The sequence below is a fragment of the Trichoderma atroviride genome, chromosome 6 (assembly GCF_020647795.1).
Source record: "Trichoderma atroviride chromosome 6, complete sequence".
NCBI classification, from domain to species: Eukaryota; Fungi; Ascomycota; class Sordariomycetes; order Hypocreales; family Hypocreaceae; genus Trichoderma; species Trichoderma atroviride.
In genome coordinates, this window is record NC_089405.1 from 1,582,473 (window position 1) to 1,608,212 (window position 25,740).

The following is a 25,740-nucleotide window of genomic DNA, read 5'->3' on the forward strand; positions in this document are numbered from 1 at the left end:
CGAGCACATGTAGATGAGAAGAGAATAGAATCAGAGGTTGCCAGAGATGAAAACTCTGTAGCAAGTCTTGTAGTATTTTTGTCAATCTCGTTCTAAGATCAAAGTAAAAGTTGAGAGCACCATGCTCAGACCCCAGTCCTATCAGTCCACCCATTTTTTTAAATCCTTTCCGGAAATCGTCATCATGAATATGTATTTTTAAATCCCGTTTCTCAACAGCTGTATATAGTCTTGTGATAAAGAGCAGCGGGTTGGTATGTTGTATAAAAGAAAAAGCCTTTGAGGGAATATTTTTTTTCAAAAAAAAAAAAAAAAGAGAAGTCGTTAAATCATCAGTGAGAACCTTTAAGCCTTGCGCTTCTTGGAGGGCTGGGCGTCTTCCTCGCCATCATCCATCTCCTCGTCAGACTCAAAGTCGATGTCGCTCATGGCATCTTGCTCTTGGGCAGACACTGTTGAGTTTTGTCTTAGCGCTTGGACTCATTCATCGTCTGATTCCTCCGAAGAATTCTCAGAGGCATGAATGTACTCACAGAAGTACTTGATGGCACCGGGCCAGAGATCCTCAGCGATGCAGACGGCAAGGTCGTCGGCGGTGGGGAAAATCTCCATCTCGTACTCGTCGTCATCCTCATCCTCATCCTCGTCATCCTCATCGGGAATCTCCTTGCCCGCCTTGCGGAGCTTACGCTTCTCCTCCTCCTCCTTGATGGCAGCCTGGTTCTCCTCCTCGGTGATATTGAGACCACGGAATCCGAACCAGGCAAAGAAGCTGACGCCGTCGAGGCCAGTGCTCTCCATCTGAGACTTGAGCTTCTTCTTGGCCTCGGTGTCATCGCCCTTGCCGGCCTTGTCGTCCTCCCAGACCTGGTAGACGAGGTCCAGCATGCCGCTGGTCAGGTCCTTGTCGGCCTTCCAGTTGATCTTGACAGGCTCACTGACGAGGCCCGCCCAGCCATCCTTGTTGCGGCGCCACCAGAACTTCTTCTCGAGAACCTTGTTCTCAAAGTACTCGTTCTCGCTGAACTCGAACTTGATGGCAATGCTGCGAGGGTCGCCGTTGGGAAGCTCGAATCGCTCCACAGACAGGTCGACGAGGGAGCTCAGCAGGACGGCAGAGTCAGTCGGCTGGACGTACTCGTCGATATCCGGGGGGGGCCTGCTCGAAGACGAGAGGCCAGAAGTTGGGGATCTCAGCAACGACCTTGGCGCGCTTGGCGTACAGGTCCTTGGTGAGCTTAGCCTGCTGGCGGACTGCGGACTTGTTAGCACTCTATGGTTTTGAAGATTTCAAACAAGAGTAAGAAAGGTCCCTTCTCTTTCTAGCTCTAGTGCTCATATAGACTAGCTTGCACGACGAGAGAAATTCGTGGAAAGGGAACCAAGGGTGGATTGATGACGCTGCTCATTTGCAGATTGCGCGATTCCAGCAGCAATAGGCAGAATGAAGCATGCCCAATAGCTCGCCACCAGAAGAAACAAAGAGAGGGCAGGTCTAGGTTGAGTGGCAGTAGAGGTAAAACTTACGGAGCTCGAGCTCAACCTGCTCGAAGTCATCCTCGAGGTCCTCGAGTTGCTCGTAGGAGACGGGGTTATCAATGTTCTCAGCAGACATTTTGGCGGCTATGTGTTGCAACTGAATAAAATGGGAGAGAGAAAAAGGATGCTTGATGCAGAAGGGAGATTTGTTGAGGGGGGGAGCTCGCTGCCTCTTTATAAGGTGGAACTAGCTAGCTATAGGTACCCAGATGACGTTAACTGGGTTAAGGCGAGAAAATTTTCTCTCGTCGACGGAGGCACAGAATATGTGGAGGGCCGTAAACAAACAAACAAATCAATGCAGGCAGAGCTTGTGTATGTAAGAGAAAAAACTCGACGTCGACTCAGTCAAGGAGCTTGCAGAATGGAAATTTTGCGTAGCGGTACCTTGCGCGCTGGATCCCTGTACTGCAGGCGTGCTTGGGACGGAAATGGCAAAAGCGGGAGCCACTAAGCCCGCTGTAGCTTGGCGGAGGGTCCACTGAGTCAAAGCTCTTGCAGCGCAGGGGTCCACTGAAGGCCGCTCGAAGAAAAAATTGAGATGGAGAACCTGGAGCCTGAAAAAAAAAAAAGTTTTTGGAGCGATCTGGTACTTGAGGAGAACACACGATTTGTATAGCAGAGGCAGGTCACCGAAAGTTCTTGGGCATCACGCTCCACTTCGGATGCGCATAAAATTGGAAGAGGAGAAGCAAAAAGAAGAATGAGCTAGAATCAGGCTAGGTTGCTCCAGACACGGCGAGCAAAACGCCACCCCGAAGGCCGCCTTCCATGCTTTGAAGCTGATGCGTGTGATTCGCTGCGGAGAGGAGCCAATGGAAGCACAGACACCGCCTTTGTAGAAGAGACAAAGACAAGTATGATCCCCAAGAGCCATTGGTGTGGGATGAAGCTGCATGCATAAAAGTGCCGAGGGACAGATAAGATACAGCAGAACAGTTTGGGGCCTTGTTAGACGCCACATATCTCACAGATGGGGCATCTCTGGGTGTGTTCCATAATACAAGATGATCAGCTTCATGTTACTTTTTTCTCAGCAGCAGGTTCAACCACGTCTCTCACTGCATTCCGATTCTACACATTTCCATCACGATCTGAGTCGGCAAAAAATCCTTATCAGATAAGGCTTGCCCCTCCCCCCGCCTCAGCTTGGCAACCCCAACCCACCTTTCTTGACTCTCTCTCTATCTAGTAATAGCTTATTGGTAGCAAAACCAATGTTGAACACTGCTGCTTTTGCCATTCTCGCTTCAACAATAGTAAAAGATATTTTCAATTGACCCTTTATCATATCTGAAGCGAGATGATGTCATTTTTCTGATTTGTTTCATCTTCTCCTCTCTTGGAAGAAAAAGGTGGCTACAACTCTTCTACTCTCAATTCCTCAAACTATCACTTAAACTACCTACCTACCAGTACTATCATCTCTTCTAACTCAATCTTGACATACCACAATCGGAAACTCTCATCTCTGCATTGGGATTCAAACGTCCTCGATCACAAGATGCCTACGCCAATTGACCTTGGACAGTCCACCAGACTCAACTGCGAAGTTGCAGTCTTCAGCGGTGCTTCTGGTCTCGAAGCTCAAGACTTGGGTGCCAAACGCATCGAGCTCAATGCCCCAGGCTCTTACGAAGCAGGTGGCCTCACACCCCCCGTCAAGGAACTGACTTCAATTGCCTCGCAGCTTGAAATCGCCGTCCGCATCATGATCCGTCCTCGCGGGCCTCCTCGCGCTGTCGTCTCGCCTGGTGGAGAAGAGGGCCAGCAAAGGCCAGATCAGCAACAAGACCATGAGCTTCAAGACTTTGTCTATACCAATGATGAAATCGCTCTCATGCTGCAGGCAATCGCCGACTTCAAAGCCACTGGCGTCATGAATCCCATTCGTGGAGACGGTTTCGTCTTTGGGGTACTCAAGCGCCAGACCAAGCCTTCAACTCTTGCCAAATATCCCGATCTCAAGTACACCATCGATGAAGAGCGCTGCAAACTTCTCATTGATGCTGCTCGACCTTTTCCCTGCGTCTTCCACCGCGCCTTCGACCCCATTGCCGCAAGCGAACGCTGGGCCAAGGGTATTGATACTCTCGTTCAATGCGGCTTCGATGGTGTCCTGACTTCTGGCGGCATGGGCAACTGTTGCCAGTATCTTGACAAGATTGACGCAATCTGCCACCGCGCTGCTCCTCATAGCCTTCAGGTCGTTGCGGGAGGCGGTGTCCGCCGGAACAACGTGGGAGAGACGGTCGCGCAGCTTTCAGTCCACGGCACTAAGAATGTTTGGATTCACACTGCTTCGCTCACCGACAGAGTTGACCATGATGGCCGCAGGCTCGAAGAGCTCGACGGGCGCCAGCTCAAGGGAATTGTGTCCACGATCAATACCACCAAGCCAAGCTAGAAGTCCCCGGCCGACCATTGGCGCGAACACTATGCCCATCTTTATCAGTAAGCCGCGAGCAGTTGCCAATTTGAGCAGAATCTCAACTCAATCCTCTGTGAATTTCAGCATGATCTACTATATTTATTTTCTCGCTATTATCTCTATTTCTTTCGTGTACTTTACTTGGTTTATTCACTTCTTTACCATTATACCCTCTCTTCTCTTTGTACCGGTTGATATAACGACTCGACTACGTTTCTTTCTTCAATTTCAACAGTACAATTACAGGCGATTCCATTTTTACTATCATACAAGCAGATTCCCAGAAATAGATCTGATGAGCTTCATGGCAAATATTAAAGCACGGGGAAAGATTTTCAATTGTCTAGGCAGAATAGAATTTCTGATTTCATTGTTTGAAGAACTAGAAAAGAGCCTAAAATATCATCAAAAATATAAAGGCATTCTTTCTCAAGTTTTGTTATATACAACGTGCAATCATTTGCATCAGCATATGGAATTACGGCAGTGCCGATTATAACTTGCTTGGTGCAGCACCGCAACTCAGTCATATCCTGGATTTGAGCCAGCGACAACTACACGCGAGATGATTCACATCTGTATATACGCCTCAGTTGACAAGAATTAGGCATTAATAGCAGCCAAAAAAAAAAAAGGATTGAGAAAGCCAAATATGCAAACCGGCGTTTACCACGCCTTTCAATAGGCTTCCCTCCGATGGGCTGTTGGCGGAAGACTTCTCCAACCTGCGCAGAGCCCAAGGCTTACCCTCACGGTCGCTCATCGATTGCCGGCATCTACCTATATATAACTGTCTATTAACAATTCGGGCTGGTATGGCTTGACTGACGTCGAAATTAAGTAATTTGCCAATCTTCAATAATAAACTACTCAGCTACAAAGAAGTAGTTTGGGTTAACTAATCTACCAAAGTTTATCTCAATCTCCACCCCATTGGAATGTACACCCTCAGAGAGGACTCGGATAAGAAGACCCAAATATCCATGCAAGAACAAGTGACTTGAATTCAATGAAAGGTATAGACAATTTGGTTTCTCTTCTTCTAGCTTCGCACTATGGTAGCCACAGACATCCAAAGCATCGTTCAATATCATTTCAAAGATCCCGCCCTCCTCAAAGAGGCTCTCCATGCCGGCTCTTCAACTTCATCGACATCTCGACAAGGTGGACGGGAACATGAAAATAAAGCCTTGGCAATGATTGGCGATGCCGTGCTCAGGCTAGTCGTAGTCGACGATGGCATCGTAGGGGGCAAAACTCGTCGTAGGTCCATCAATGTCCAGATTCAACGCCCAGCTCTTCTAGATTATAGCAAATGTTAATGGAGCTTGTTTCGTTGCAACTAATTTAGAGAGCTGCCACCAAATTTGGGTAGCAGAAACGTCGAATCCTGCCTTGAGCACCATCTTCGTTAAATGGAAGATAATTCGCTTTGTTCGTTTACCGCCGGAACACAAGACAATCGTGTCTCAAACTACAGCTGCTTCAACAATTGAGGCATTGGTGGGCGCGGTTTGGATCGACTCGGATCGCGACTTTGATACAGTTCATCGAGGTAATTCATAACCTCCATATCGGTATAGGAGCGCAAAGTAGCAATCGCTTGGCATGGTGGTAGTAGCCTAAGCTTCAGACGCATGTCCCTGCCATTGTGGAGTCTATTAGGTAGCATTAGACATGTCTATATTGATTATGCTACCAAACGTTGCAAACCAACAGAAAGTTCTACGTTCTTCATTCATTCATAAATACACATCGTCTATTCGAAGCCAAACGGAACCGCAGTAGCCTTTATAGTAACCCTAGCCGCCGGCGTCACATCCTGATCCTCACTACTAGGCGTGTCATCCTCCACAAGACTCGTAATCTCGGTAACTTCTGCCCCCTTTTCCAAATCTGTCCAGGCCGGCTTGTTAATCTTCTCCGAGCCAGCCTCGCTCTTGAAATGGTATCCTCTCGCTCTAGGTCGTTCTCCCGTGCCTTCGGGGAATAAAGGCTCATACGCAGCAGCGAATCTATTCACGGCATCCTCAAATACAGCCTGTCCTTTGCCAAGAGTCTCGCGAATGCCAGCGAAGAATTCATTGACGACGTGATGATTGTGTATTTGCAAGAGATTCCAGCCCAGCATTTCTTTTGCATTCAGAAGATGGCGGAGATAGGCTCTGTGATGCTTTGTGCAGGTATAGCACTGGCAACCTTCTACCAGGGGTGCAACGGCCGTGTCATGCTCGGGGGACCACATGTTGATTCCGAGCGGCTGGACTTTGTCAGAGCTGGGAGGCGGGAAAGAGAATGTCATGCCCACACCGGCATCAGAGGTGCTGTTCACAAACATTAATGTGCAAATATCGATGCCGAGAGAAATCTGACGCAGGACCTCATGTGGGGTCCTTGGGGTATCCATGGACAGCTTGGGAAGAGGTGCTAATGAAGGATAGCTGACAAGGTCCGGAAGGATGTTTGTATCATAGACTGCCAGACCAGACAGCTTTTCAATCACATCTTCAGACAGATGCCTGATATAGTCCCACTGAATAGGGTGGCCCACTGGAAGCACTGGTGCAAACACCGAGCTGCCCAAAGTATCTGAAGACTTGGACAACGCCATGCGGTCGAAGAACTCGCCCAACCACATTTCTGTCCTATCCACCATTCGGGCAAGCTTTTTGGACGAAGGCGTTGCACCAGGATTCGGCAAGTCGGCCAGCGGGAGTACAATATCAGGCTGCAGCGACTGAATGTAGGACGTAAACTCCGGTATCGTTACGTTGCGGAATCCAGTGGATGTGAAGACGGTGATTGTCTTTGGTGTGTTTCCAAAAGGAGTTGCAACTGCCGCGCATCTCCGAGGGCCCAATATTGAGACTGTACTTGAAGGCAGAGCCGTAAAGCTATGCAGACGACGTGAAGTCTCCCCAACAGGGGTGTGCTGAATAGGAGGTTCCTTTTTCTCGATGACTGTTAATCACAGTTAGAATACTTTGTTGCTTCTTCATACGTTTAGATAAATGATGTCTCACATTCTTCAAGTGCCATGTAAACTCCGCTCACAGTGGTGTGTCTTTTGAAATTATCAGGAGTTAGATGAGGCACAGATCCACGAGAGGTGGCCGCGATGAAATTCGGCGTCTCGATGGCTTTTCTGCCAGGAAGAGACAACTTGCCAAGCCGTGCTGCAGACCCATCGGCGGCGGCAGAGGCTATCAGCTCGAATATCTTTCGGCCAGACATGTCGGCAGAATTCTCCAGGCTTGGATCACTCATTTTGAGTCGCCACTGCTCTAGGGTTGGATATAAAAAAGAAGAAAAAAGTAAACTAGACAGATTAGTCCAGAAGATTGCGGTTGAATCTATGCATAAAAGTCTATAAAACGCCACGGTGCATATAATCAACGCCGCTTGTAAATTTTATCGTCGCTGCAACAAGTCCTCAAACGCGCAAACAAAATGTCGATGATTGCTTGAATCACACAGCCTTGCTGTGAATAGCCCACCATCTGCATTCCCCGGACCGATAAGGCACTTCGACATGGCTTATCATTTACCGATATTCAACCGATACTTAAAACTCGCGCTTTACCCTTTCCAGAAGCGCCTTGTCTGGGCGATTTCTTATGTACATCGCCAATATTAGGGAGACATTATGTTGGAATAAAGCAGCTGCCAAGCCTCAAATACCGCTTAGAGGTCTCTGCGTCGCTTGGCGAGATGAATCAAGATACTTTTAGAATAGGAGTATTCACACCAGATAAATAATGAGCGTATTAATAAATGTCTTCTGTCCGCTCTCCAACTAGGTTTGGTTAGGTCACTGAACGGATCCGTCAACGTGAAGAAGAAACCCGAAACAGCGCGAATGTCTGAGACAAGAAGAGCGTCATCTGAGCCCTTTGTCTGTTTCTGCACTGCTCAATAGCAACTTCGCAACCAAACACGACCATCATCAGAGATCTACGATTCGCGATCCTTTTCTTGCTTGTTATAAAGAGCCAGACAGCTTAAGCCCAGTAGCGTGTGATGAGTGCCGATTCGCCCAATCACACTGCGCAAGCTAAACCGCGTGCCGCTTACTCCGTCCTTGCGACGCTCCATCTCCAGACATCCCGAGCTTCCGGAGCGATTGACTGTTTCGACCCACCAGATCCCCTGTATTTAGAGGCTGAGCCGTCCGTCTGAAGCCCGTTTAGTGGCGGTGATAATCGTTATTTTGCCCGCTGCGAGCTTACGTTACAGTTGGATCTGTAACGAGTACGAGCGTCTCTCTCTCTCTCTTCTCTCTTTTCCCTCTTTCTTCCCCCAAGCGCTCATCAGCCATGGTGAGACCATTCGAGCCTTACCACGATGAACAGGAACCACTCATGAAGGACGATTCAGAGCGCAACGATGCCGGCACCGGCGCTGGCGCTGGAACCAGCACCGTCACCGAGATTGACCACCCTGATGCGCCGCTAGAGACTCCGAGTCCCGTCGCAGTTGTTGCGACTAACAGCCCCGGCACAGCGCTCGAAGTCATCGACGACAACAGCAGCAGCGACGGCAATGCGCCCACGCCGCGCTTCATCCAGGACGAGCGCTCGTCCAAGCGCTGGAAGAAGATTCCCTATCCCGTCCGCCGCGTCCTGCTCGCAATTGGCAAATGGTCAAAGGGCCCGCCCAACGCCCAGCCGTACCGCATAAAGCCATTGTTCCCGGTCGTGCAGGAATATCCGCTGTTCCTCGTGGAGCGATTCCTGCCCAAGGCCTATCGCTTCTGGACCGTCTTTCTTTACTTCTCCGTATGGCTCATCACATTTGTGCTTGTCAAGCGCCAGGAGACGATTGCCTCTACCGTCGCGGGTTGGGGCCAGTCGCAGCCCATCAGCTGCGGTGATACATACTGGAGCGCGGGCAACGGGTGCGGCTTGGATGGAAACGACTGCAGGCCGTTCAATGGCAGTGGATTCGCTTTCCAATGCCCGGCCTCGTGCGACAGCTACCATGTCCTGAATCCCAGAGCAGTTGGCGACCAAGAGATTATTTACCGGTCGTTGGTGATTGGGGGACCGTCCAGCGACGTCCATCCTGAACTGGCTACATATCGCGGCGACTCGTACATTTGCGCCTCGGCTGTCCACGCCGGCCTCTATGCCGACTCAAAGGGAGGCTGTGGCGTCGTGGAGCTTGTTGGTCAGCAACAGGACTTTATCAGCTCTCAGCGAAATGGCATTCAGAGCATCAGCTTCGATTCCTACTTCCCGCTATCCTTCCGATTCGTTCCGGACATCAAATGCACAGCCAAGGATTCGAGATGGTCCATCTTGGCTCTCTCAGTCGTCTTCACCAGCGTTCTGTCGCTTTTCACGGCTAATCCGGCACTCTTCTTCTTCCCCACGTTCACTGGCTTGTTCTGGGCAGTCGGCATGTCGCTCGACCAGCCCGGGCACTCGACCGTTACCGATCTGTTCTCCAATATTCTGGGCAAATATGTGCCTGCCATGTTCTGCGCATGGGTCATGTACGACAAGATGGGCGTCCGCCGCACGCTCAATCACTTGACTGCCCAAGTCGAAAAGACGGTCCTCTGGTTGGGCGCCTGCTGGGTTGGCGCTCTGACCAACTACACTCTGGATTTCATTCCCATCCAGCGCCTCAACAAGCATGATCTCGACCAGCAGCCGGGAGCCCGAGCAGCGCTGGCCGTCATTGTCATTGTCATATTCTGCATTGCCGTTTCACAAGTATTCTTCTTTAGACAAGAGGGGCGTTTCATCAAGTACATCAAACTGTACGCCCTGTTCATTTTCGGCATCATCATCTCGTTGACCCTGCCGGGGCTCCAACTGCGCATCCATCATTATGTCCTGGCCCTTTTGCTGATACCAGGCACAAGCCTGCAGACGCGACCATCGCTGCTATATCAGGGTCTCTTGGTGGGCCTTTTCATCAATGGCATTGCCCGCTGGGGCTTTGATCCCGTGCTCGAGACACCTGCAGCTCTCCAGGGAGATGCGCAAAAGGGAACGCTGCTGCCAACCATTCCTCAACCAGTGATCCACATTGGCGAGAGTGCGCACAGCATGTCCAACATCACATTCACTTGGAACCAGCCTCCCGGCAATGCCTACGACGGCATCAGCATTCTAGTTAATGACGTGGAGCGTTTCCGGGGATACTTTGACGACATCATCGACCGACAAGACAGCTTTGTCTGGCACAGAAACAGCACCCTAGACCTGCCAGAATACTTTAGATTTGCATTCATGCAGGGGAGCTCGAGCGGAGATTACACCAAGGCCGGCATTTGGTCGGCGGAAGGCGAGTGGGCGCCGATGAAGGCTGGGCCGTCGAGGGTCAAGGCCAGGAGCGAGGATGACCATAGAGTAGTCCGACGATGATTCCCCATTTGTTGCCGTGTTGACATTTGCGTTTGCTGTTGGATAAATTGCGTGTCTGGTATATGAGCTAGGTATATAGAAGCAATCTCTGCATAAATAATACGCGTAGTTGTTTCTCCATCTTTTAGTCTGAACATCTGACGATGAATGGGATGGCCCTTCCCGGCCCGTCTTTGGAACCCTTTGATAGTGGGACCCTCCGGCGCCGGGACAATGCTCCATTCCGAGATGCCTCCGCGCCGTAAATGCGGATTAATGGATACTATATCATCTTTTTGACCTTTCATCACGCAACATCAACAATCATTTTCAAAATACTTGGCTCGTTATTATTATCCACAATTACACTTGGATTATTTCAATCAATAATTAGCACTCCAGTCTGGTTTCATCACCATCTGAGACGTCACTCATGACAGCTTCATCATCATCATCATCATAAAAGCGGCACATCAGCAGCCAACCTCATTCACTCCATTTCTTCGTCAATAAAAACTCGCCATGCCTCCAAGAATACCCACTGAAGCAGACTTCTCCCCCCTCTCTTCCACTCTCCCCCACAAACTCCATTTCCCAAACCCGCCCGAGTCAACAACCTCCATCCTCATCCTCTTCCACGGTCTCGGCGACCACGAAGTCCCCTTTGCCACCTTCGCCCGCAACGTCTCTCTGCCAGGCGTCCTCGCCATATCCGTCCGCGGCACGTCTCCTCTCCCAGCGGCCTTTCTTCCCGACGCCGCCGCGGGCCACAACTTTCACTGGGGCGATGACCTGAGCATGGACACCAACACGGGCGACATCGACGCTGATCCAGGCTTCGACAAGGCGTCGAGGCTGGTCATGGAGAAGCTGGTCAAGGGAACGCTGATTGACAAGTGCGGATGGGAAATGAACGACATTCTCTTCTTTGGGTTCGGACAGGGCGGATCTTTGGCTCTGGGGCTGGCATCTCGGCTGCGAACTGTCGAGCGCATAATTGACATTTCAGACGGCGACGATGTCACGAAGCAGAAACTCGGAAAGACGTGTAAGGGCGTCGTTTCGATTGGCGGTCCGCTGCCATCGTCCATGGTCCCCTCGTTGAGCAGTCGTGAAAAGAGCAGTACGCCGGTGCTGGTGTGTCAGCTGGATGAAGATCAGGCGGATGCGGTCAAAAGAGAGTTTAAAGAAGTGAGGGTAGTCAACTGGAGGAGAAAAGAGGTGGCCATGCCAAGAGACAGGGAGGAAATGTTTCCCATTATGAAGTTTCTTGCAGATCAGCTAAACAAAGGATACACATAGAAGAAGGGCCTTGACAAGATGAATCTAATCGGCATTGAATAAGATATATAAAGGGCATCTCTATTCTGCCCTCTAAATTTATATTTGTGTTGGAGATGAGAGTCTATCTCGCCATCTTGATGGCCTACTTTACTATCCCAAGATGTCCTGCTAACATAGCGCACTACATCACACGGACATACCGCAAAAGTATCGCCGCAAGAACAAAAAAGAGAGTAGCTACCAAGAATGGCAGACCCGTCCACACTCCACCAAAGTTGGCACCTCTTTTGAAACAAAGCTCCATCAACGGCCTGCCAAGAGCACCGCCCAGATTCTCCATCAGGGCAACAGAACCGAAGAGTAGACCGTAGTGCTGCCCGTCGACCAGCTCGGAAAGCAGACCACGGAGAATAAGGCCAAATGGGAACCCGAAGCACAAGAAAATGAGACCTAGAGATTTGTTTTTCGTTAGCAGATAATGCCAAGTATCGACGAAAAAAAAAAAGAAGAAGAAGAAGAAGAAGATGGAGATTCTCATATATTTGGATGCAAAGCGGGTTCTATATACTTACCAACCAGCATCAGGCTGCTCGTCGGAGCGAGACCAACGACGAGACTGCCCACAGCCAGCAAAATGCAACCGATTCGTGCAAAAAGAAGATCCCTCTTCTTCGGTAGTATCTCCCTCTTGATCGTGAGAAAGTAGTTGGCCGCTGGGAGGAGAAGTAAGAGCAAGGCGACACTAATAGCAGCCTTGACAGTTACCAAATTTGCCGTCTGTACGCATAATGGGTTAGCCATAACTATCCCCCCCAAACTGGGCGTCAGATTTAAAAAAGAAGACTGGAAGACCAACCTTTAACCAATCCCATCCAAATCGCCAATTCACAAATTGGAGGAGCATGATTTCCGCGCCCTTTCCTACCGACGTGATAAGAAGGGTCAGCAACAACAACGTGGCCTGCTGATTGCCCCAGAAAACAGAGACAGTAGCCTCTCGAAATCTAGGCAAGCCCTCTGTAAACGAGCGTCGCCAACGAGTCCACCAGGGCCTGTTGTGATTCTCATCACGCTCTTCCTGGTTGGCGAGAGCAGCCTCAGCCAGATCCGGCACGTCATCGAGCAACGCCTTCATATAGAGAGTCTCTGGGAGAAACAACGCAATGGCAATAGTCGGGATGTAGAGACTGATTCCGACGAAGACGGGAATCCAGATACTCGTGTGCATTAACTTTGTAGCCAAGGGGAAGATGAATAACTCGGCAGCTAGCCATGAAACACCGATGCCGAAAAAGGTTGTAGTACTTGAAAATGAAGAGCATATAATCAGCAAACAATAGAATAGATCCGCTGTGGAATCGTTTGGTTCTCTTACCGATGAGCACTAGGCGCAATATCTGACAACATCGAGAAGAGTATCGATGAGAGGACGACAGACCCGCCTCCAATAAACAGGAATAACGGCGATATCAATGTCAGTCGGTAGTGGAAAACATTGGGCCAAAGGCCTTTCAGACTCAACGTTAGATAAAACACAGAAAATCATAGCAATATTACATTGCCTTTGAAGCACGATGCACTAAGAAGGAATACTTACAAACGATGATATTGAACGCTTGCGCCAAGACCAGGCCCACGATGGACAAGAACAGCCCAAACTTTCGCCCATACTGGTCCGTCAAGAATCCATACGGAACAGCAGTCAAGATGCCCGGTAGAATAGTAAGCACGTAGCTCAATCGTGTCACCAGCATCAATTCTGCGCCGACCTCTGTATCGAGGAAGCATTCAGGGCTGCCCGGCTCATACTCTGGATGCAGGCGGTGGCAGACATTGCGCATGAGCAGGTCGAACAGCGGAATCACCTGCAAAAAGGAGCTTGACACGACCAAGAACGAGATGATGGAGATGAGGATGCAATACACCAGATGGCGACGTGGAAACGCCGTGCTGGTTTCGGAGCGTGAGGTCGTTGCGGGTACATTTTCCGGGCCTTGGTCGGGCTGGTCAGGGAGCAGGCGTGATCGCTCATCGACATCCATGGCTGCGGACCAGGTACAGTTATTGTAGATTTGCGGTTATAGAGCTGTTCTTACGGTAGAAGGGCATTTCAGACCGATCACAACAAGGGGATGCGTCGGTGGAAGGTGGTGAGAATGGCCGTCTCTTTGATGCGTAAATAAGCTTAACATAAGCTTGTTGGAAGCGGGGGGTGGTACGATTACGACAGCTGAAGCACTTGGAAACGGGAACTTTGGTAAATCCAGGTCCAACAGCAAGGACATGCAGGCTAGGGATTTAACGCACTTCGTATCCGCCCGCCAATCAAGGGCACACAAGCTTGCGCGTGATTAAAGATTCAAGGGATTGCAGGGACTTTTTGATTTATATTTGTAGTCACTTTCTGTAAGTACCTAGCATCACTTGCCTCTGTCTCCCGCCTGCAGCATATCTGCCAAAATGTCCCATTTCGCAGACTGGGTATCGCTCGAGGCTCTCGCAGCGCCTTTCAGCTCTGAGCAAATAAAGCTCAAATGTTTGTTGTAGTCGGCGATAATCTCTTCCAGCACGTCTATATACTCCTCGCTGGTTAGCCCATCTTCTCTTGTAGTTCCCTCGGAGCTTTCATGTTCCCGTCTAAACAGGTGAGACGGCTCAGATCCGTCCATCGCAGCCTTTCCCTCTCTTGCTAATTCCAACTTGATAGTCAGATCTAAAATGTCCAGAATCCGCTCCCGTATGGGTGCCAGCTTGCTCCCCATGCAGGCTTGCTCAATCATTTGCTCCAAACATGCTGAGTGCACCGAAATCATCGAATCGACATCTTCAGCCACTAAAAGATCACGCCGCATTTCCCTCTCATTGGGTTCTAGGACGAGTGTCACCAAATATGACTGAAGAGTTGTGCAGAACCACAGTAGATTGCTCCGAGCAGTGTAGAACAAAGCACGTTCATCCCAATAAGGGTTATCGGTCTGGAAATTGTCAAGGATCCGAGGTTTGTGCAGGACATGGATCGCCCGTCGAAGCTGTAGTAGGAAAATGAAAATGGATCGATAGTCTTCAAGACTCTCTTCAGAAACAACAATCCGGATTGGCCATGCAAGTCGATAATCCACCATAACATATGGCAAGGCCGCCCTAATCGAACCTCGGGCGTCTGATACAGTCATGCGTGTGCCCTGAACACTAACACCTACAGATAAGCGGCTCGTGTCAAGTAGCAGCGCAAAGGCATCTTGTGCAGTTCCTGCAAGAGCAAACCGATCATACCAAACCGGATTCAAGTTCTCCAGCTTATCGAACAAGTGATCTGCAAACGATGCCGTGGCAAATCCATCTGACATGAGATACAGCGCCTGTAATGCATCCAAGGATGATGAGAGCTCACACATGTCAAAAAGAGCATCTTTCAAAGTGGTAGAAGTCTTGCGATATTTGCTCTGGATCCATCGGTTAAAGGCGGCACCAAAAAGATCAGGGAATGTAGCCAGACCAAGCCCTTCTGGGCAGACATGCTCGAAATCCAGAGATGGTTCTTCAGCGGCAGATGAGCTGCCTAGCTCGTATTTGCCTAGGAGCCGCAGCACAACAATGTTCTTTCCGGCGTTGTATATCCGGTGCGCTGAAGGTTTGAGGAACTTTGGGGCATGTAATGTCCCCTCTGCGGTCTGGCGGAGATTGAAGCGGTCTTGCCATATATGGCTCATGGGCACTTTTATCGGTCTTTCGACAATAAAGAAGATTTCGTTTTCAGATGAAATACGCCCTTCATCCATCCAGTGGCGAATCGGGCGGATATATACCTGAAAGCACTCGAGGAATATTCGCGCAAGGAATTCATAGGTAGCCAAGTCATCTCTCAGCTGAGCCAGTGTGGTTTCGTCGTAAAGGAGCTCCAGATACCGGAACGTATCCGATCTGGAAGTCTCCTGGATTTGTGAGATGATGTCGGATAGGATAAGGAGCGGTTGCAGCCATGGTGTGATTTCTCCAATCACAGACAGCAGGGTAAACATTACCTCACCCGTGGGGGCGGCAAAGCGAGCCTCTATTTGCGAGAGCTTCGTGTCAAAATCTCGAAGCCGTTTTGTGATGCAGTCCTGAAACGCCTGAAGATGCGGAATGACTTGTGGATGGCTGACAAACCTCCAAAGCAGCAGAATGCGCCGGCCAGAATCTGCAATGTTGCGTATAACGGCCTTGTACGTCTCCCAGGCGATGTTTTGCATGTGGAAGTTCGGCTCAGGTAAGCCGGTGGTGTCGTTGAAAAGGGTCGTTTTCAGGCCCTGCAGCATAGAGAGAACTTCTCGGACGATTTGCGTCTCTGGGATGACAATCTTCTGGATGAGCCCTATATCATCTTTCTGGGGTACCTCGATCCGCCACTGTTGCGTCGACTGCACAGCTCTCAGCAACTCTGTGTCCTCGGGTTGGATGATGTAGTCGGCGGCAGTCCTCCCCTTCTGATGCAGATTACGATCGACATCGTTGGTATAAACCGGCGTCGCTTCCATGGGCGTTTCGTCCGGCTCGTCTTCGATTGATTCGTCTCCAGATTCTTGCGCGTAATCAATCGACTGCCATAGCAGCTCGTCCTCATCCCAGCCATCTTCTCGAGCGACCGCTTCCCAGCTAAACGTTTCCTTCTGCTGCTCCTCGCGCGATCGTACAGCGTCAAGGTCGCTGAGCTTTGTCTTGAAAGTCGGTTGATCAGATAGCCCGAGGAGCAGAGCGAATATTTCTGGGTGCCACTTGGTGGCATGCTCCTCCAGTCGATCCAAACTACTGCGGAATTCATCGGCAAGGTCATCTCGATTGTTTACTCGGAAGCGTTCTTCCAGTCCATCGAGAGCGTGTTGTACCTCGAACTGGTTCGTGCGGAGGTATGCCTGGGATTTGATCGTCGCCAAGGTGGCATCGTATAGCTCTTTGTATCGCCTGGATCTTGTCTGATGGCACACGATTCAAACGGTCAGCTCCTCCAGTCCATGAAGCTCAAAAGCTACCGCGGGATAGCTACGGGTTCCCCTCCTCCCCACCTTACTAGGAAGCCCTGTGACAGCTTCGATGAGCTCTCCAGTGAGAGCCCCAAGAGTTGCGGCGTGGGCCATTGCCAGCGGTTGGCATTTTCAGCAGCAATGGCGGCCGACCGAAGCTGGTGATGATGTGAAGTTGCGTACTCAAAGTGCTAAAAGACACTGGTTCCGCTGCAGGTGATTAAGTCAACAGCTCAATGGCACTTAACGGGCCAGTTCTAGCGCGTCTCTAGCACGTATGTGGGGGAGAGACCTTCTGAACCTCTCATCGGCAGGCGATTTTATTAGCGTCCCTCGATAGCATAAAGCAACCACGCCCCTTTCAACTTGAATCTACTAGTTTAGAGAGACCACAATAGCGACATCCACTCGAAAGGGCCACACGATACGGACGGTTGGATGCGCGGCCTCATAGTCTGGGTGTGTTGCTACCAAAGCCTGCTGAGTAGCCAATCCGTCGACCAATCCCTGTCTCTTTTCGCCCTGGCCGCATAAACGAGCCCTCCCATGGAGAATTAAACCCACAGCCTTACCGTCGGGCTTTTCGCAATCATCGCATCTTCTACATCATGGCCATAGCCCGGCCAGTTCGGACACTGGGAGGCCTGGCCATTGTGCTGTGGTGCTTCTTTTTATACCAGGTCCTCAAACCTTCATCCGGATACAACAGCCCGGGCGATCGGTACATTAACTTTGAGCGCGACCCCAACTTGGATCGTAAGTCTATAGCGCATCCAAACACCAGATTGATGCAAGGCAAGATAAGCTGACGGCTATTCCAACTCTGCAGCTACCGGCGAACCCGAAGGAACCCTCGTACGAACGTCGGACAAGTATGCGCCAGACGCCGAGGACACCGATCGAGTCAGCGCCACATTGTTGGCCCTTGTCCGCAATGAAGAGGTGGACGACATGGTAGCGTCCATGGTAGACCTTGAGCGGACATGGAACAACAAATTCAACTATCCGTGGACTTTCTTCAACGACAAGCCCTTTTCTGAAGAGTTTAAGAAGAAGACAAGCGCCGCAACCAATGCCAAGTGCAACTACGGTACGTTGCCTGCTCTGAGACACCCCGAGACCATATCCACGGCTAACTAGCAGCAATCGCAGAACTGATCCCCAAGGAGCACTGGGACGCGCCCTCATGGATCGATCCCGCAATCTTCAAAGAATCCGCTGCGGTGCTGAAGAAGAATGGAGTCCAATACGCCGATATGATGTCATACCATCAGATGTGTCGCTGGAACAGTGGCATGTTCTACAAGCATCCCGCCCTTCAGGATGTCCGCTGGTACTGGCGCGTCGAGCCCAAGGTTCACTTCTTCTGCGACGTCGACTACGACGTCTTCCGCTATATGCAGGATAACAACAAGACGTACGGCTTCACCATCACCTTGTACGACGACCCTCATACCCTGCCTACTTTGTGGCCCCAGACAGCCAAGTTCCTGGCCGATCACCCCAACTACCTACATGAAAACAACGCCATCAAATGGGTTGTTGACGATATTCGACGACCCCAACACAATGAAAAGGCGCAGGGCTTCTCTACATGCCACTTTTGGAGTAACTTTGAAGTTGCCGATATGGAATTCTGGAGGAGCAAGCCATACGAGGACTATTTCGAGCACCTCGATCGCGCTGGAGGCTTTTTCTATGAACGATGGGGTGATGCGCCCGTCCACAGCATTGCCTTGGGTCTATTCGAGGATTCAAGCAAAATCCACTGGTTAGTTGTTTTGTTACTCTTCTCTCAATCAAGTTCGTCTATACTAAACTGCTCTTCAGGTTCCGAGATATTGGTTATCAGCACATTCCTTTCTTCAACTGCCCCAATTCTCCCAAGTGCAAGGGCTGTGTCACCGGCCGACTGACAGATGGTGAACCATTCCTCCATCGAGAAGACTGCAGGCCGAACTGGTTCAAATATGCCGGTATGGGCTGAGGGAAGAAACACTGTGAAGCCACCACGTCCATCCCTTTCCATTACACCACATCCGAGGACCGCGCCCCGAAGCACGTATCGTTATATCATATTAATTTTGGGCAATTACTACCACAAGACATGAAACATCCTCTTGGTATCGTCATTGCCATGTTATGAGAAACTCCTCGTCCAAGCATTCGCCATATATGCTGCCATGGCTATCTTATATACATATACCTATTCTTCAAAGAGATCAAGTCTCCAATAACACGCAGTATAGCTCCTCAACACGAGGACAAAATAAAAGAACAAAATTTCCATAAAAGCAAACTGCCATTGAACCAAAAAAAAAATTCTACTCCATGTGCCACGTCCTCTGTATCAATGCTACAACGTCCCAAACACAGTCACCACTCCAGACGTCCCGCCCACGCAAAACTGATCCCCCCCAGCCTCCGTCCCGCCACGCCATACAGCTAATGACATTGTTCCGTACCTTTGGCTTGCCATCCTTCCCAATCACCTTCTTCACCTCGTGGCCTGCCGGCCCCCAAGGCACCGTCACCTTGGCCACCACTTTGCCCGACAACACATCCCACGCCCAAATCCTCCCCGTGCCACCACCGCCTCCAGCAGCAGCATCCGTCTCTCCAGCCATCTCGTCTCCAGCCACCACGTACTTTTCCTTGCCGCCCAGCATCGACTGCAGCCGCAGCTCCTCATTCTTCCACAACGGATCCGAGTACGCCCTGAGACACGTCCCGTGCTCCCTATCAATGAGCCGCAACTTGCTGTCCAGCGAGCCCACCAGCATAGCCTTGCCGTCTCTCGTAACGTCCAGGCTCACCACGCTCGCGCCCACAACATCAGTAGTGCACCTCCCCATCCGCACATCATAGCTCCTCACCCGCCCATCCACGCTCCCCGCAACCACCTCCGGCCCCATCACCGCCAGGCTCGTCACCGCGTCTTTCGCCTCGCTCAGCACCTGAATCGGCTTGAAGCTCGTGCTGCGCACATCCCACACCCGCACCGTCGTGTCGAAGCCGCCACTCACCACCAGCGAGTCCCCCGCGCCCGCAAAGCTCACGCAGTTGATCCGCGCCGAATGCCCCTGCGCGTTGCCGCCGAACCGCCTCGTCGTCACCGCCTTGCTCACGTCCCACAGAAAGACGGCGCGGTCGCCGCCCCCGGACACGAAGCTCTCGTTGTCGGCCGCGACGGCGAGGCTGGTGACTTCGTAGCCGTGCGCGGCGTATGTCTGGATGAGGCGCCCCTGTGGCACGGCTGGCTTTGCGCTGGGCCGGACCTCGGGGATGGACGAGCTGGGGAAGGGATTGTACAGCCGGATGGAGCGATCTGCCGACCCGGTGAGGATGTAGTTGCCGGGAGAAGAAGAATAAGTTACGGCGTGAACGGGACCTAGAGAAGCGTAAGAAGGAATCCAATACAAGACTTGTGTGGGTTATAAAGGAGATGAAACAAACCATTAGAGCCGAGAAGATGTGCCGTGGGCCTATCTGGGAAAGCCATCGTGTAAAGCGCCAAGGCTCATCGCTATCATAGTGTTATCCAATATTCGCAATGGCATATGCCAAGATGTTTCAGGGCCGCGACATGAAAGGATGTTGAGTGAGAAGCAGGAAAAATTACAAGACGCTGAGACGGATTAGCTCTCTTAGAGCAGCATAGTGACGCCTCTGATTTTTTTTCTCTGCTTTTCTACTCTCTCCCTTTTGGAGTCATCGAAAACACAAATATCAGGCACTAGTCCAAGGATATTAAATGAGCAGAATGATAGATATTTATCACAGTCGCTGTTGACGTTGTTTCATTCTTCAACTGGCTAATGATGTACAGTGCTACTACTGTATGGGCCCTCAACCTAACACAGCACGTGACAGATCCAAACAACTCCAATGTTAACCACTTATACTTGAAATGTAGTTTATATATAAATACAGACATCAAACGTGACACGTCATATAGATTTTGTAGCCTCCCAGTCAATACAAAGATTCTTCATCAAGACCTCCTTGATAGATCGAATGCCCCAAACTCCCCATCCTGCGTCATCCGATTCAAGTTGCCCTGATCTTGATGCCTCCTAATCTGCCCAAATGGGCAGCTGTCTAAAACGCTAAATTATGCCATAACACGTTACATAATTCCAATGCCAATGCAGGGCCAAAGCCAAAGCCAAAATAAAATGGGGGGGAAAGGAAATTAAGGAAAAGAAAAGAAAACTAACAGAACAAGGCTGCAAAGGAAAAGGGGGAGATCAAATATATACGTAGAAAAGAAACAAGCAAAAGTAACTCGCTTCTGCACCTTAATGGAAGAAGTGTAAAAGAAATCTTTACGGCCAGGCTTGGTCTAATCAAGTGCAATGTAAACCATATCCATATCCTTGGGGAATGTGTCCTCAATGGGATCGAAAATTTGCCAGTGGCTATTCTCTTTGTCTCTGATTTCTTCTGAGAGAGGAAGCAGGCGATAGCCTTGGATAGGGCTGGGTGATCGTGATCCTTGCTCGCGGATTCGATTCAATTTTTGGAGGCGCCGGTCAATCGCTAGTCGGTCTTTTGAAGATGATCCCCAGACGCCAGTCATCTTATCGACAGCGGACTTTGCAATTCGAACTCGGTCAATCAGTTCTCCTAGAACTGTCATAGGCCCACCTGCAGTCAAGACGTCGACAGCTTCTGTGACAACAATGGCCATGGCAGGAGGGGGAATGCTTAGCAAGGTAGGTCGAACCCTCAAAATACGCTCAAGGCAGTTCAACATGTCAATGACGCTGCTTGCATGGTCCCGACACTTGGCTGAGTGTTCCATCTGCACATCTTTGGGTAGCTGGTTGGCCCCATGGCGATGTCGGTTCAACTCAATCATAGTATGATGATAAAGAAGGTGCATGCTAAGGAAAGTACCGATGCTTCTGGTATAGGCAGCAGCTTCGAGGTTTGTCCCGCCGAATGTCATACGAGAGGGCAAAGAGGAGTTCCATTTCTCGGCTTTCTCGACAAGAGCTTGTAGCCTCATAGTTTCCGCTTCAAGAGGAGTTCTCCTCAGAGCCATTCTATAAATGGTAGCTTGGCAATCGGACCAGATATGCACCATCTCGATGTGGTAGCCACCGACAGCAGTGTCGGAATGTTGCTCCGCAATCCTGATAAGCTCGTATGGATCAAAGCTTCGTGATTGCGCCTCGATTCCCTTCTCAAAACTGTGGATATCGGCAGGAAGCTGCACATAGATATCTTCTGCATTGAGCATTACCGGCCTCTCTGGGAAAAGCCCGCTAAGCCTTTCCAGCATGAACAGAGACCAGAACGTCCTCTTGCGTGATTCAGCATAGGTTATCCTAGTAAGTCCCAGAGGGAAAGCAGTCATAGACGACTCCCTAGAGTGATCGAGCTCCAGACTTAGTTGTAGACAAGCTGCGCTGGCAGCCGCAGAAGCAACTAGCTCATCGGCCTCCCTAGTACGGCATGTTGATATATAGTACACGGCAAGGAGAATCCTGCTCTGTACTAGCTGCAAGCACTGCAATTCTGTCATCTTTTGCGCATAATGTGCTACTTGAGCATACTCATAAGCAATATGCTTGGGATCTCCGCAGAGCGCAGAACCAACAGCGAGCATGCTGTATAGTAGCATCAGATCTTCAGGGCTTTTGCGGTCAACAGAGGTAATGACCCAGTACTTGAAGATTTCTTCGGGAAGAAATTGCAGAATCATGGTGCTGTCGACATTGGCGAAGAATCTAGTCAAAGCGCTGGTGATCAAGTGAGGGTTCGATGCAAAGGGATCTGTCCGCCAAGCTCGGCCAAGAACGTCATCCGAGATTCTAGTTGGCTCAGGGAAAGGCTGTTGTTCAGTAATTCGCGGGTTCGAATAATCCGTCACAGCATTGAATGAAGCAGGAGATTCGCCATTGGCGATGTACGCCTCAGAGCTAATCTTGAGCCTTTTGCCGTAACCCCTATCTGGGGAATCTGCATGCATTCCGGCTCGGGGCGATCTGGGAGAGCTGGCGTCGCTGACTGAGCGTCGAAGGTCGCCGGCGTCAAGTGAGCCGTTGTGCTGCCGGCCATCATCAAGCTCTATGGGAGAAGTCGATGGTGAAGTGTTATGGCCCCCTCTTGGTCTAGGGATAATGTCAACATGGTCCCTGGCAACACATATACATATGGATACTCACGCATTCTTGAACTTGCAGATGCGACCAAACTTTTCGCACTGGACACATCGAGGATAATCCGGATCGCATTTGATCTTCTTCTCTCTGCACGTTACGCATGCAATAGCCAGTCGCTTTCGAGGCTTCCCCGCCTTGGTCACGCCCCAGTGGGCATTCACCGCCTCGCCATCAATCACAGTTTTACAATGGCTCCCATCGTCGTAGAAATAGCACATCCCTTCGCCTGGAACTTCGGCTGCTCGCACAAATCTCGGGAGGAAATGCGTGCCTGTCCAAATTTTCGGTCCCAGGCCATCTTTGGAAACAGCAAGTTCGGCAGTAACGGCAGCAGCTGAAACGGAGGGCGCGTTGGTATCCGAGCTGTGTACTGCTTGACTGAGTCGACGTTCGGAATAGTCATTAACCGGATCCTTGGGCGTAGATAGCTGGGGCCGGAATTTGTCCTGGGGTGGCAAATACGACAGAGAATCGCGGGGTCCTACGGGATATTCTTGCCTCCCATCTTCACGATAGACTGACCACTTCCTGACCAACTCTGGTTCGTAGCGTGCGTCCGAGGCCCTGTGGCCGTGGTCTGGGTACTCAGATGAATGCGGTCCAGCAAAGGGGGGCGCTAGAGGGTGAGCGGCTTGTCTGTCGTGGTGGTCATATTTAACATCGTAAGAGTTTCGCTGTTGTGGTAGAGAAGAGGGAATGGTTTGCGGGAAATAGGAACTGGAGAGATTTCCACTCGACGAGAGCCGCGGTCTGTCCAAGGGGGAGGGTGAAGGATAAAGGCCAGGGCGCTCCGTCTGTGGTGAGTTGAGGGACCGCAAAGACGCTGGTGGACCAAAAAGACTGCTTAGCGAAGGAAGCTGTTGTCGGACAGACGAACTGCCAACGGATTCTTGTCGCCCTCGACTACCTTCTGTATTACTCTCAGAAGACATATCGACAGAGGTTTTGCCATAGTGGGACATGGAAGCAGCAGTGAGTGAAACCGACGCGCGAGGTCCCCAGGCTGCTTGTTCTTCTAGAGGAGACGACCTGGAAGAAAACGAGGTTGCGCTTGGACTTATAAGTTCAGGGGGGGTATCCGGCGGCGGAACTCGATGCAAAGAGTCTAGAGCTGGTAATCCACCCATCGAGGAGAATATGCCACTGTTCTTTTTTTGGGATGACAGTAGCTAATGAAATCGCATATCCTGGAAACCAGAGGGGTTAGGAAGGAAGGAGAGCGCCCAACGACGAAGGAGTGGCTATTAAGCGTCGAAAGAAGGACTCCCCCGGGCTATTCCACAGTATCAGAAGGAGAAGGCTGCCAGATGAGTGGCGGAGCCGAGAAGACCAACAACAGATGAATGGCCCAAAGATGAGATCGCTGGTCAAGTGAGTAAAATGATGCAGGTTCGAGCTGTCGTGAAAGAGGCTTGCAAAAGTGATTAGATGGTTAATCCAGTCTATAACTCTTGTTCCGGCCAGGGAAACGAAGCAAACAAGATGAAGAAATAAAATCAAAGGCCAGCAGGGCTGAACTGTTCTTTTCTTTTTCCCTTTTCCTTTCTTTTTCCTCTTCGCTTTGCAAACAAAAAGGTCAAAATAAATGGTCCAGCGGTCACTAGTACCAGCTGCTGAATCTGGGGAGAAGATGGGGAAGATGCGGGTGGGCGAAGAGGCGACGAGGAGGGTATCAGTGGCTTTTGAGATTTGAGCCACTGCCGCCCACAAAAAAAGAAGTCCCCCAAAGAGACGGACAAGGTAGGCGAGGGGAGCTAGCAGGACCCAGTCAAGTTGAACGGTAGAAGAGGAACAGATACACCGAAGCAACCCCAAATGAGACCAACAAGGGCAGTTACCAATGGGCCGGACACGGCTGAGGCCTGTATGCTGGCCCGGAATCGAGACACGCCTTGGTGGGTACAAGGCAAATAACTAGGTATCTGGCTAGCCAGGTCGTTGGTCGGTATCAGTCTCGAGTCAAAAGTGGCTGGAGGGGTCCATGGCCTAGAGGAAGCCCCAAAAGGACCATTCGATAGTGCCGCTCCGGACCTGAACTTGTGAATATGGAGCGTCCCAGCCCACCTTGCCACACGTGCGAGACGATCCACTCCGTCCTTGTTGCCGCGGCCCTACAGACCGGGACCAGGCCAAGAGCATGGGCGCAGATGTATCCAAGGCAATGGAGCACCTACAGGTACGAGATTGAATCCGGTGCGCACAAATACCTAGTACTTTGGTCCGAGCATAGCGCCCAGTTGGCCATGCTAGCAGCCAACGGACCCGTCGTCGTCATGCCATCATGGGGGGCCGTTGTCTGGGGGCCCGAGCGACGATGATATGCTCAGGTGCTGGCAGCCCATGACGGCAGCCTGGCTAGCCAGCGTCATTCATGGCCATAAGCCTCATCAGCCTGGCCCGGCAGAGAGGTTTCACGGCATGAGGCGCCGCTATACGCCGGAGCTGCTGCAATGCTCCCAGTACAAGCTGCCTTGCACTGCCGGACACAGGAGCCCGTCCCTCTTCGCGGCGTAATTAAGGACACGGCTAGGCTGGATAGGCCGTCCGAGTACTTGCAGGAAGGGCATCGGCCTAGCAGTGGCACGGCATTCCCAAAAAGCGTCTGCTAGGAGATTTGTCGAACTGTGGCTGGCGTCCGTACGAGGCATCTTCCCTGGCCTGAGCTGGCCTTGGCCGGTCTTGATACTCAATGGGGCATCCTGGTCGTGCGCTAAAAGGATTGATGGCTGACTGGGTCCTAGAACAGCGGCGTGGTTCGCGCAGAAAAGAAAGCAGAACACACGCGCACCCACGGAAACAGATTGCGCACACACCACCTTTTGCCGTGGCTGGAAAGGCGTGCGTATAGCGACATGGGTGAAGCGACGCAAGTCAGCCGCACCGCGCACACCCTCTCGCCGGACGGTCTGTCACTCCCGCAGAGGAAATTCCAGGAGGCAACGCAGCAGCAAGAGCGG

At 50.9% G+C, this 25,740-nt stretch overlaps 10 protein-coding genes across 12 annotated transcripts; 4 read left to right on the plus strand and 6 right to left on the minus strand.

The window, feature by feature from the left end:
• Window positions 1–15: 15 nt before the first annotated feature.
• TrAtP1_011102 (uncharacterized protein) lies at window positions 16–1,680 on the minus strand. Of its 2 annotated transcripts, XM_066114963.1 has the most exons (3): window positions 1,528–1,680; window positions 534–1,254; window positions 16–452 (listed from the first exon to the last, which is right to left on the minus strand). In XM_066114963.1, exons 1-3 carry the CDS (start codon window positions 1,555–1,557, stop codon window positions 346–348), a joined length of 858 nt encoding a protein of 285 aa, XP_065971060.1. In that variant the 5' UTR covers window positions 1,558–1,680; the 3' UTR covers window positions 16–345. The 2 variants fall into 2 exon arrangements, with proteins under 2 accessions (XP_065971060.1, XP_013948742.2); XM_014093267.2 differs by having other exon boundaries at window positions 16–1,254.
• Window positions 1,681–2,456: 776 nt separating this feature from the next.
• Window positions 2,457–4,375, plus strand: TrAtP1_011103 (uncharacterized protein). Its single transcript, XM_014093268.2, has one exon. It carries the CDS (start codon window positions 3,044–3,046, stop codon window positions 3,944–3,946), a length of 903 nt encoding a protein of 300 aa, XP_013948743.1. The 5' UTR covers window positions 2,457–3,043; the 3' UTR covers window positions 3,947–4,375.
• A 1,262-nt stretch (window positions 4,376–5,637) lies between these two features.
• TrAtP1_011104 (uncharacterized protein) lies at window positions 5,638–7,758 on the minus strand. The gene is made up of 2 exons (XM_014093270.2): window positions 6,994–7,758; window positions 5,638–6,931 (listed from the first exon to the last, which is right to left on the minus strand). Exons 1-2 carry the CDS (start codon window positions 7,235–7,237, stop codon window positions 5,730–5,732), a joined length of 1,446 nt encoding a protein of 481 aa, XP_013948745.2. The 5' UTR covers window positions 7,238–7,758; the 3' UTR covers window positions 5,638–5,729.
• A 412-nt stretch (window positions 7,759–8,170) lies between these two features.
• TrAtP1_011105 (uncharacterized protein) lies at window positions 8,171–10,466 on the plus strand. The gene has a single exon (XM_014093271.2). It carries the CDS (start codon window positions 8,287–8,289, stop codon window positions 10,345–10,347), a length of 2,061 nt encoding a protein of 686 aa, XP_013948746.2. The 5' UTR covers window positions 8,171–8,286; the 3' UTR covers window positions 10,348–10,466.
• A 168-nt stretch (window positions 10,467–10,634) lies between these two features.
• On the plus strand, window positions 10,635–11,685 carry TrAtP1_011106 (uncharacterized protein). Its single transcript, XM_066114964.1, has one exon. It carries the CDS (start codon window positions 10,849–10,851, stop codon window positions 11,626–11,628), a length of 780 nt encoding a protein of 259 aa, XP_065971061.1. The 5' UTR covers window positions 10,635–10,848; the 3' UTR covers window positions 11,629–11,685.
• On the minus strand, window positions 11,686–13,851 carry TrAtP1_011107 (uncharacterized protein). Of its 2 annotated transcripts, XM_014093272.2 has the most exons (5): window positions 13,208–13,851; window positions 12,986–13,118; window positions 12,467–12,914; window positions 12,183–12,387; window positions 11,686–12,060 (listed from the first exon to the last, which is right to left on the minus strand). In XM_014093272.2, exons 1-5 carry the CDS (start codon window positions 13,650–13,652, stop codon window positions 11,792–11,794), a joined length of 1,500 nt encoding a protein of 499 aa, XP_013948747.2. In that variant the 5' UTR covers window positions 13,653–13,851; the 3' UTR covers window positions 11,686–11,791. The 2 variants fall into 2 exon arrangements, with proteins under 2 accessions (XP_013948747.2, XP_065971062.1); XM_066114965.1 differs by having other exon boundaries at window positions 11,686–12,387.
• A 179-nt stretch (window positions 13,852–14,030) lies between these two features.
• TrAtP1_011108 (uncharacterized protein) lies at window positions 14,031–16,724 on the minus strand (the record flags this gene model as incomplete). The annotated part of the gene is made up of 2 exons (XM_066114966.1): window positions 14,031–16,562; window positions 16,653–16,724. 2 exons carry the CDS (start codon window positions 16,722–16,724, stop codon window positions 14,031–14,033), a joined length of 2,604 nt encoding a protein of 867 aa, XP_065971063.1.
• Window positions 16,725–17,218: 494 nt separating this feature from the next.
• On the plus strand, window positions 17,219–18,597 carry TrAtP1_011109 (uncharacterized protein; the record flags this gene model as incomplete). Its single annotated transcript, XM_014093275.2, has 4 exons — window positions 17,219–17,366; window positions 17,440–17,700; window positions 17,763–18,381; window positions 18,441–18,597. The coding sequence occupies 4 exons, from the start codon at window positions 17,219–17,221 to the stop codon at window positions 18,595–18,597; spliced, it is 1,185 nt and encodes a 394-aa protein (XP_013948750.1).
• Window positions 18,598–18,910: 313 nt separating this feature from the next.
• On the minus strand, window positions 18,911–20,410 carry TrAtP1_011110 (uncharacterized protein). Its single transcript, XM_014093276.2, has 2 exons — window positions 20,067–20,410; window positions 18,911–20,001 (listed from the first exon to the last, which is right to left on the minus strand). Exons 1-2 carry the CDS (start codon window positions 20,110–20,112, stop codon window positions 18,935–18,937), a joined length of 1,113 nt encoding a protein of 370 aa, XP_013948751.2. The 5' UTR covers window positions 20,113–20,410; the 3' UTR covers window positions 18,911–18,934.
• A 13-nt stretch (window positions 20,411–20,423) lies between these two features.
• TrAtP1_011111 (uncharacterized protein) lies at window positions 20,424–24,457 on the minus strand. The gene is made up of 2 exons (XM_014093277.2): window positions 22,787–24,457; window positions 20,424–22,732 (listed from the first exon to the last, which is right to left on the minus strand). The coding sequence occupies exons 1-2, from the start codon at window positions 23,908–23,910 to the stop codon at window positions 20,956–20,958; spliced, it is 2,901 nt and encodes a 966-aa protein (XP_013948752.1). The 5' UTR covers window positions 23,911–24,457; the 3' UTR covers window positions 20,424–20,955.
• Window positions 24,458–25,740: the final 1,283 nt, after the last annotated feature.

Bases quoted from the DNA above. Each gene is read 5' to 3' on its own strand.
- TrAtP1_011102 (XM_066114963.1), bottom strand. From the start codon at position 1,557: ATGACTTCGAGCAGGTTGAGCTCGAGCTCC. The intron at 1,255-1,527 runs GTAAGTTTTACC...ACAAGTCCGCAG, and splicing joins GCAGGTTGAGCTCGAGCTCC to TCCGCCAGCAGGCTAAGCTC. The intron at 453-533 runs GTGAGTACATTC...AAAACTCAACAG, and splicing joins CGGTGCCATCAAGTACTTCT to TGTCTGCCCAAGAGCAAGAT.
- TrAtP1_011103 (XM_014093268.2), top strand. From the start codon at position 3,044: ATGCCTACGCCAATTGACCTTGGACAGTCCACCAGACTCAACTGCGAA.
- TrAtP1_011104 (XM_014093270.2), bottom strand. From the start codon at position 7,237: ATGAGTGATCCAAGCCTGGAGAATTCTGCCGACATGTCTGGCCGAAAG. The intron at 6,932-6,993 runs GTGAGACATCAT...TGTGATTAACAG, and splicing joins TTACATGGCACTTGAAGAAT to TCATCGAGAAAAAGGAACCT.
- TrAtP1_011105 (XM_014093271.2), top strand. From the start codon at position 8,287: ATGGTGAGACCATTCGAGCCTTACCACGATGAACAGGAACCACTCATG.
- TrAtP1_011106 (XM_066114964.1), top strand. From the start codon at position 10,849: ATGCCTCCAAGAATACCCACTGAAGCAGACTTCTCCCCCCTCTCTTCC.
- TrAtP1_011107 (XM_014093272.2), bottom strand. From the start codon at position 13,652: ATGGATGTCGATGAGCGATCACGCCTGCTCCCTGACCAGCCCGACCAA. The intron at 13,119-13,207 runs GTAAGTATTCCT...TGAGTCTGAAAG, and splicing joins AGCGTTCAATATCATCGTTT to GCCTTTGGCCCAATGTTTTC. The intron at 12,388-12,466 runs GTTGGTCTTCCA...TTATGCGTACAG, and splicing joins TTGGATGGGATTGGTTAAAG to ACGGCAAATTTGGTAACTGT.
- TrAtP1_011110 (XM_014093276.2), bottom strand. From the start codon at position 20,112: ATGGCTTTCCCAGATAGGCCCACGGCACATCTTCTCGGCTCTAATG. The intron at 20,002-20,066 runs GTTTGTTTCATC...ACGCTTCTCTAG, and splicing joins ACATCTTCTCGGCTCTAATG to GTCCCGTTCACGCCGTAACT.
- TrAtP1_011111 (XM_014093277.2), bottom strand. From the start codon at position 23,910: ATGGGTGGATTACCAGCTCTAGACTCTTTGCATCGAGTTCCGCCGCCG. The intron at 22,733-22,786 runs GTGAGTATCCAT...CATTATCCCTAG, and splicing joins ATCTGCAAGTTCAAGAATGC to ACCAAGAGGGGGCCATAACA.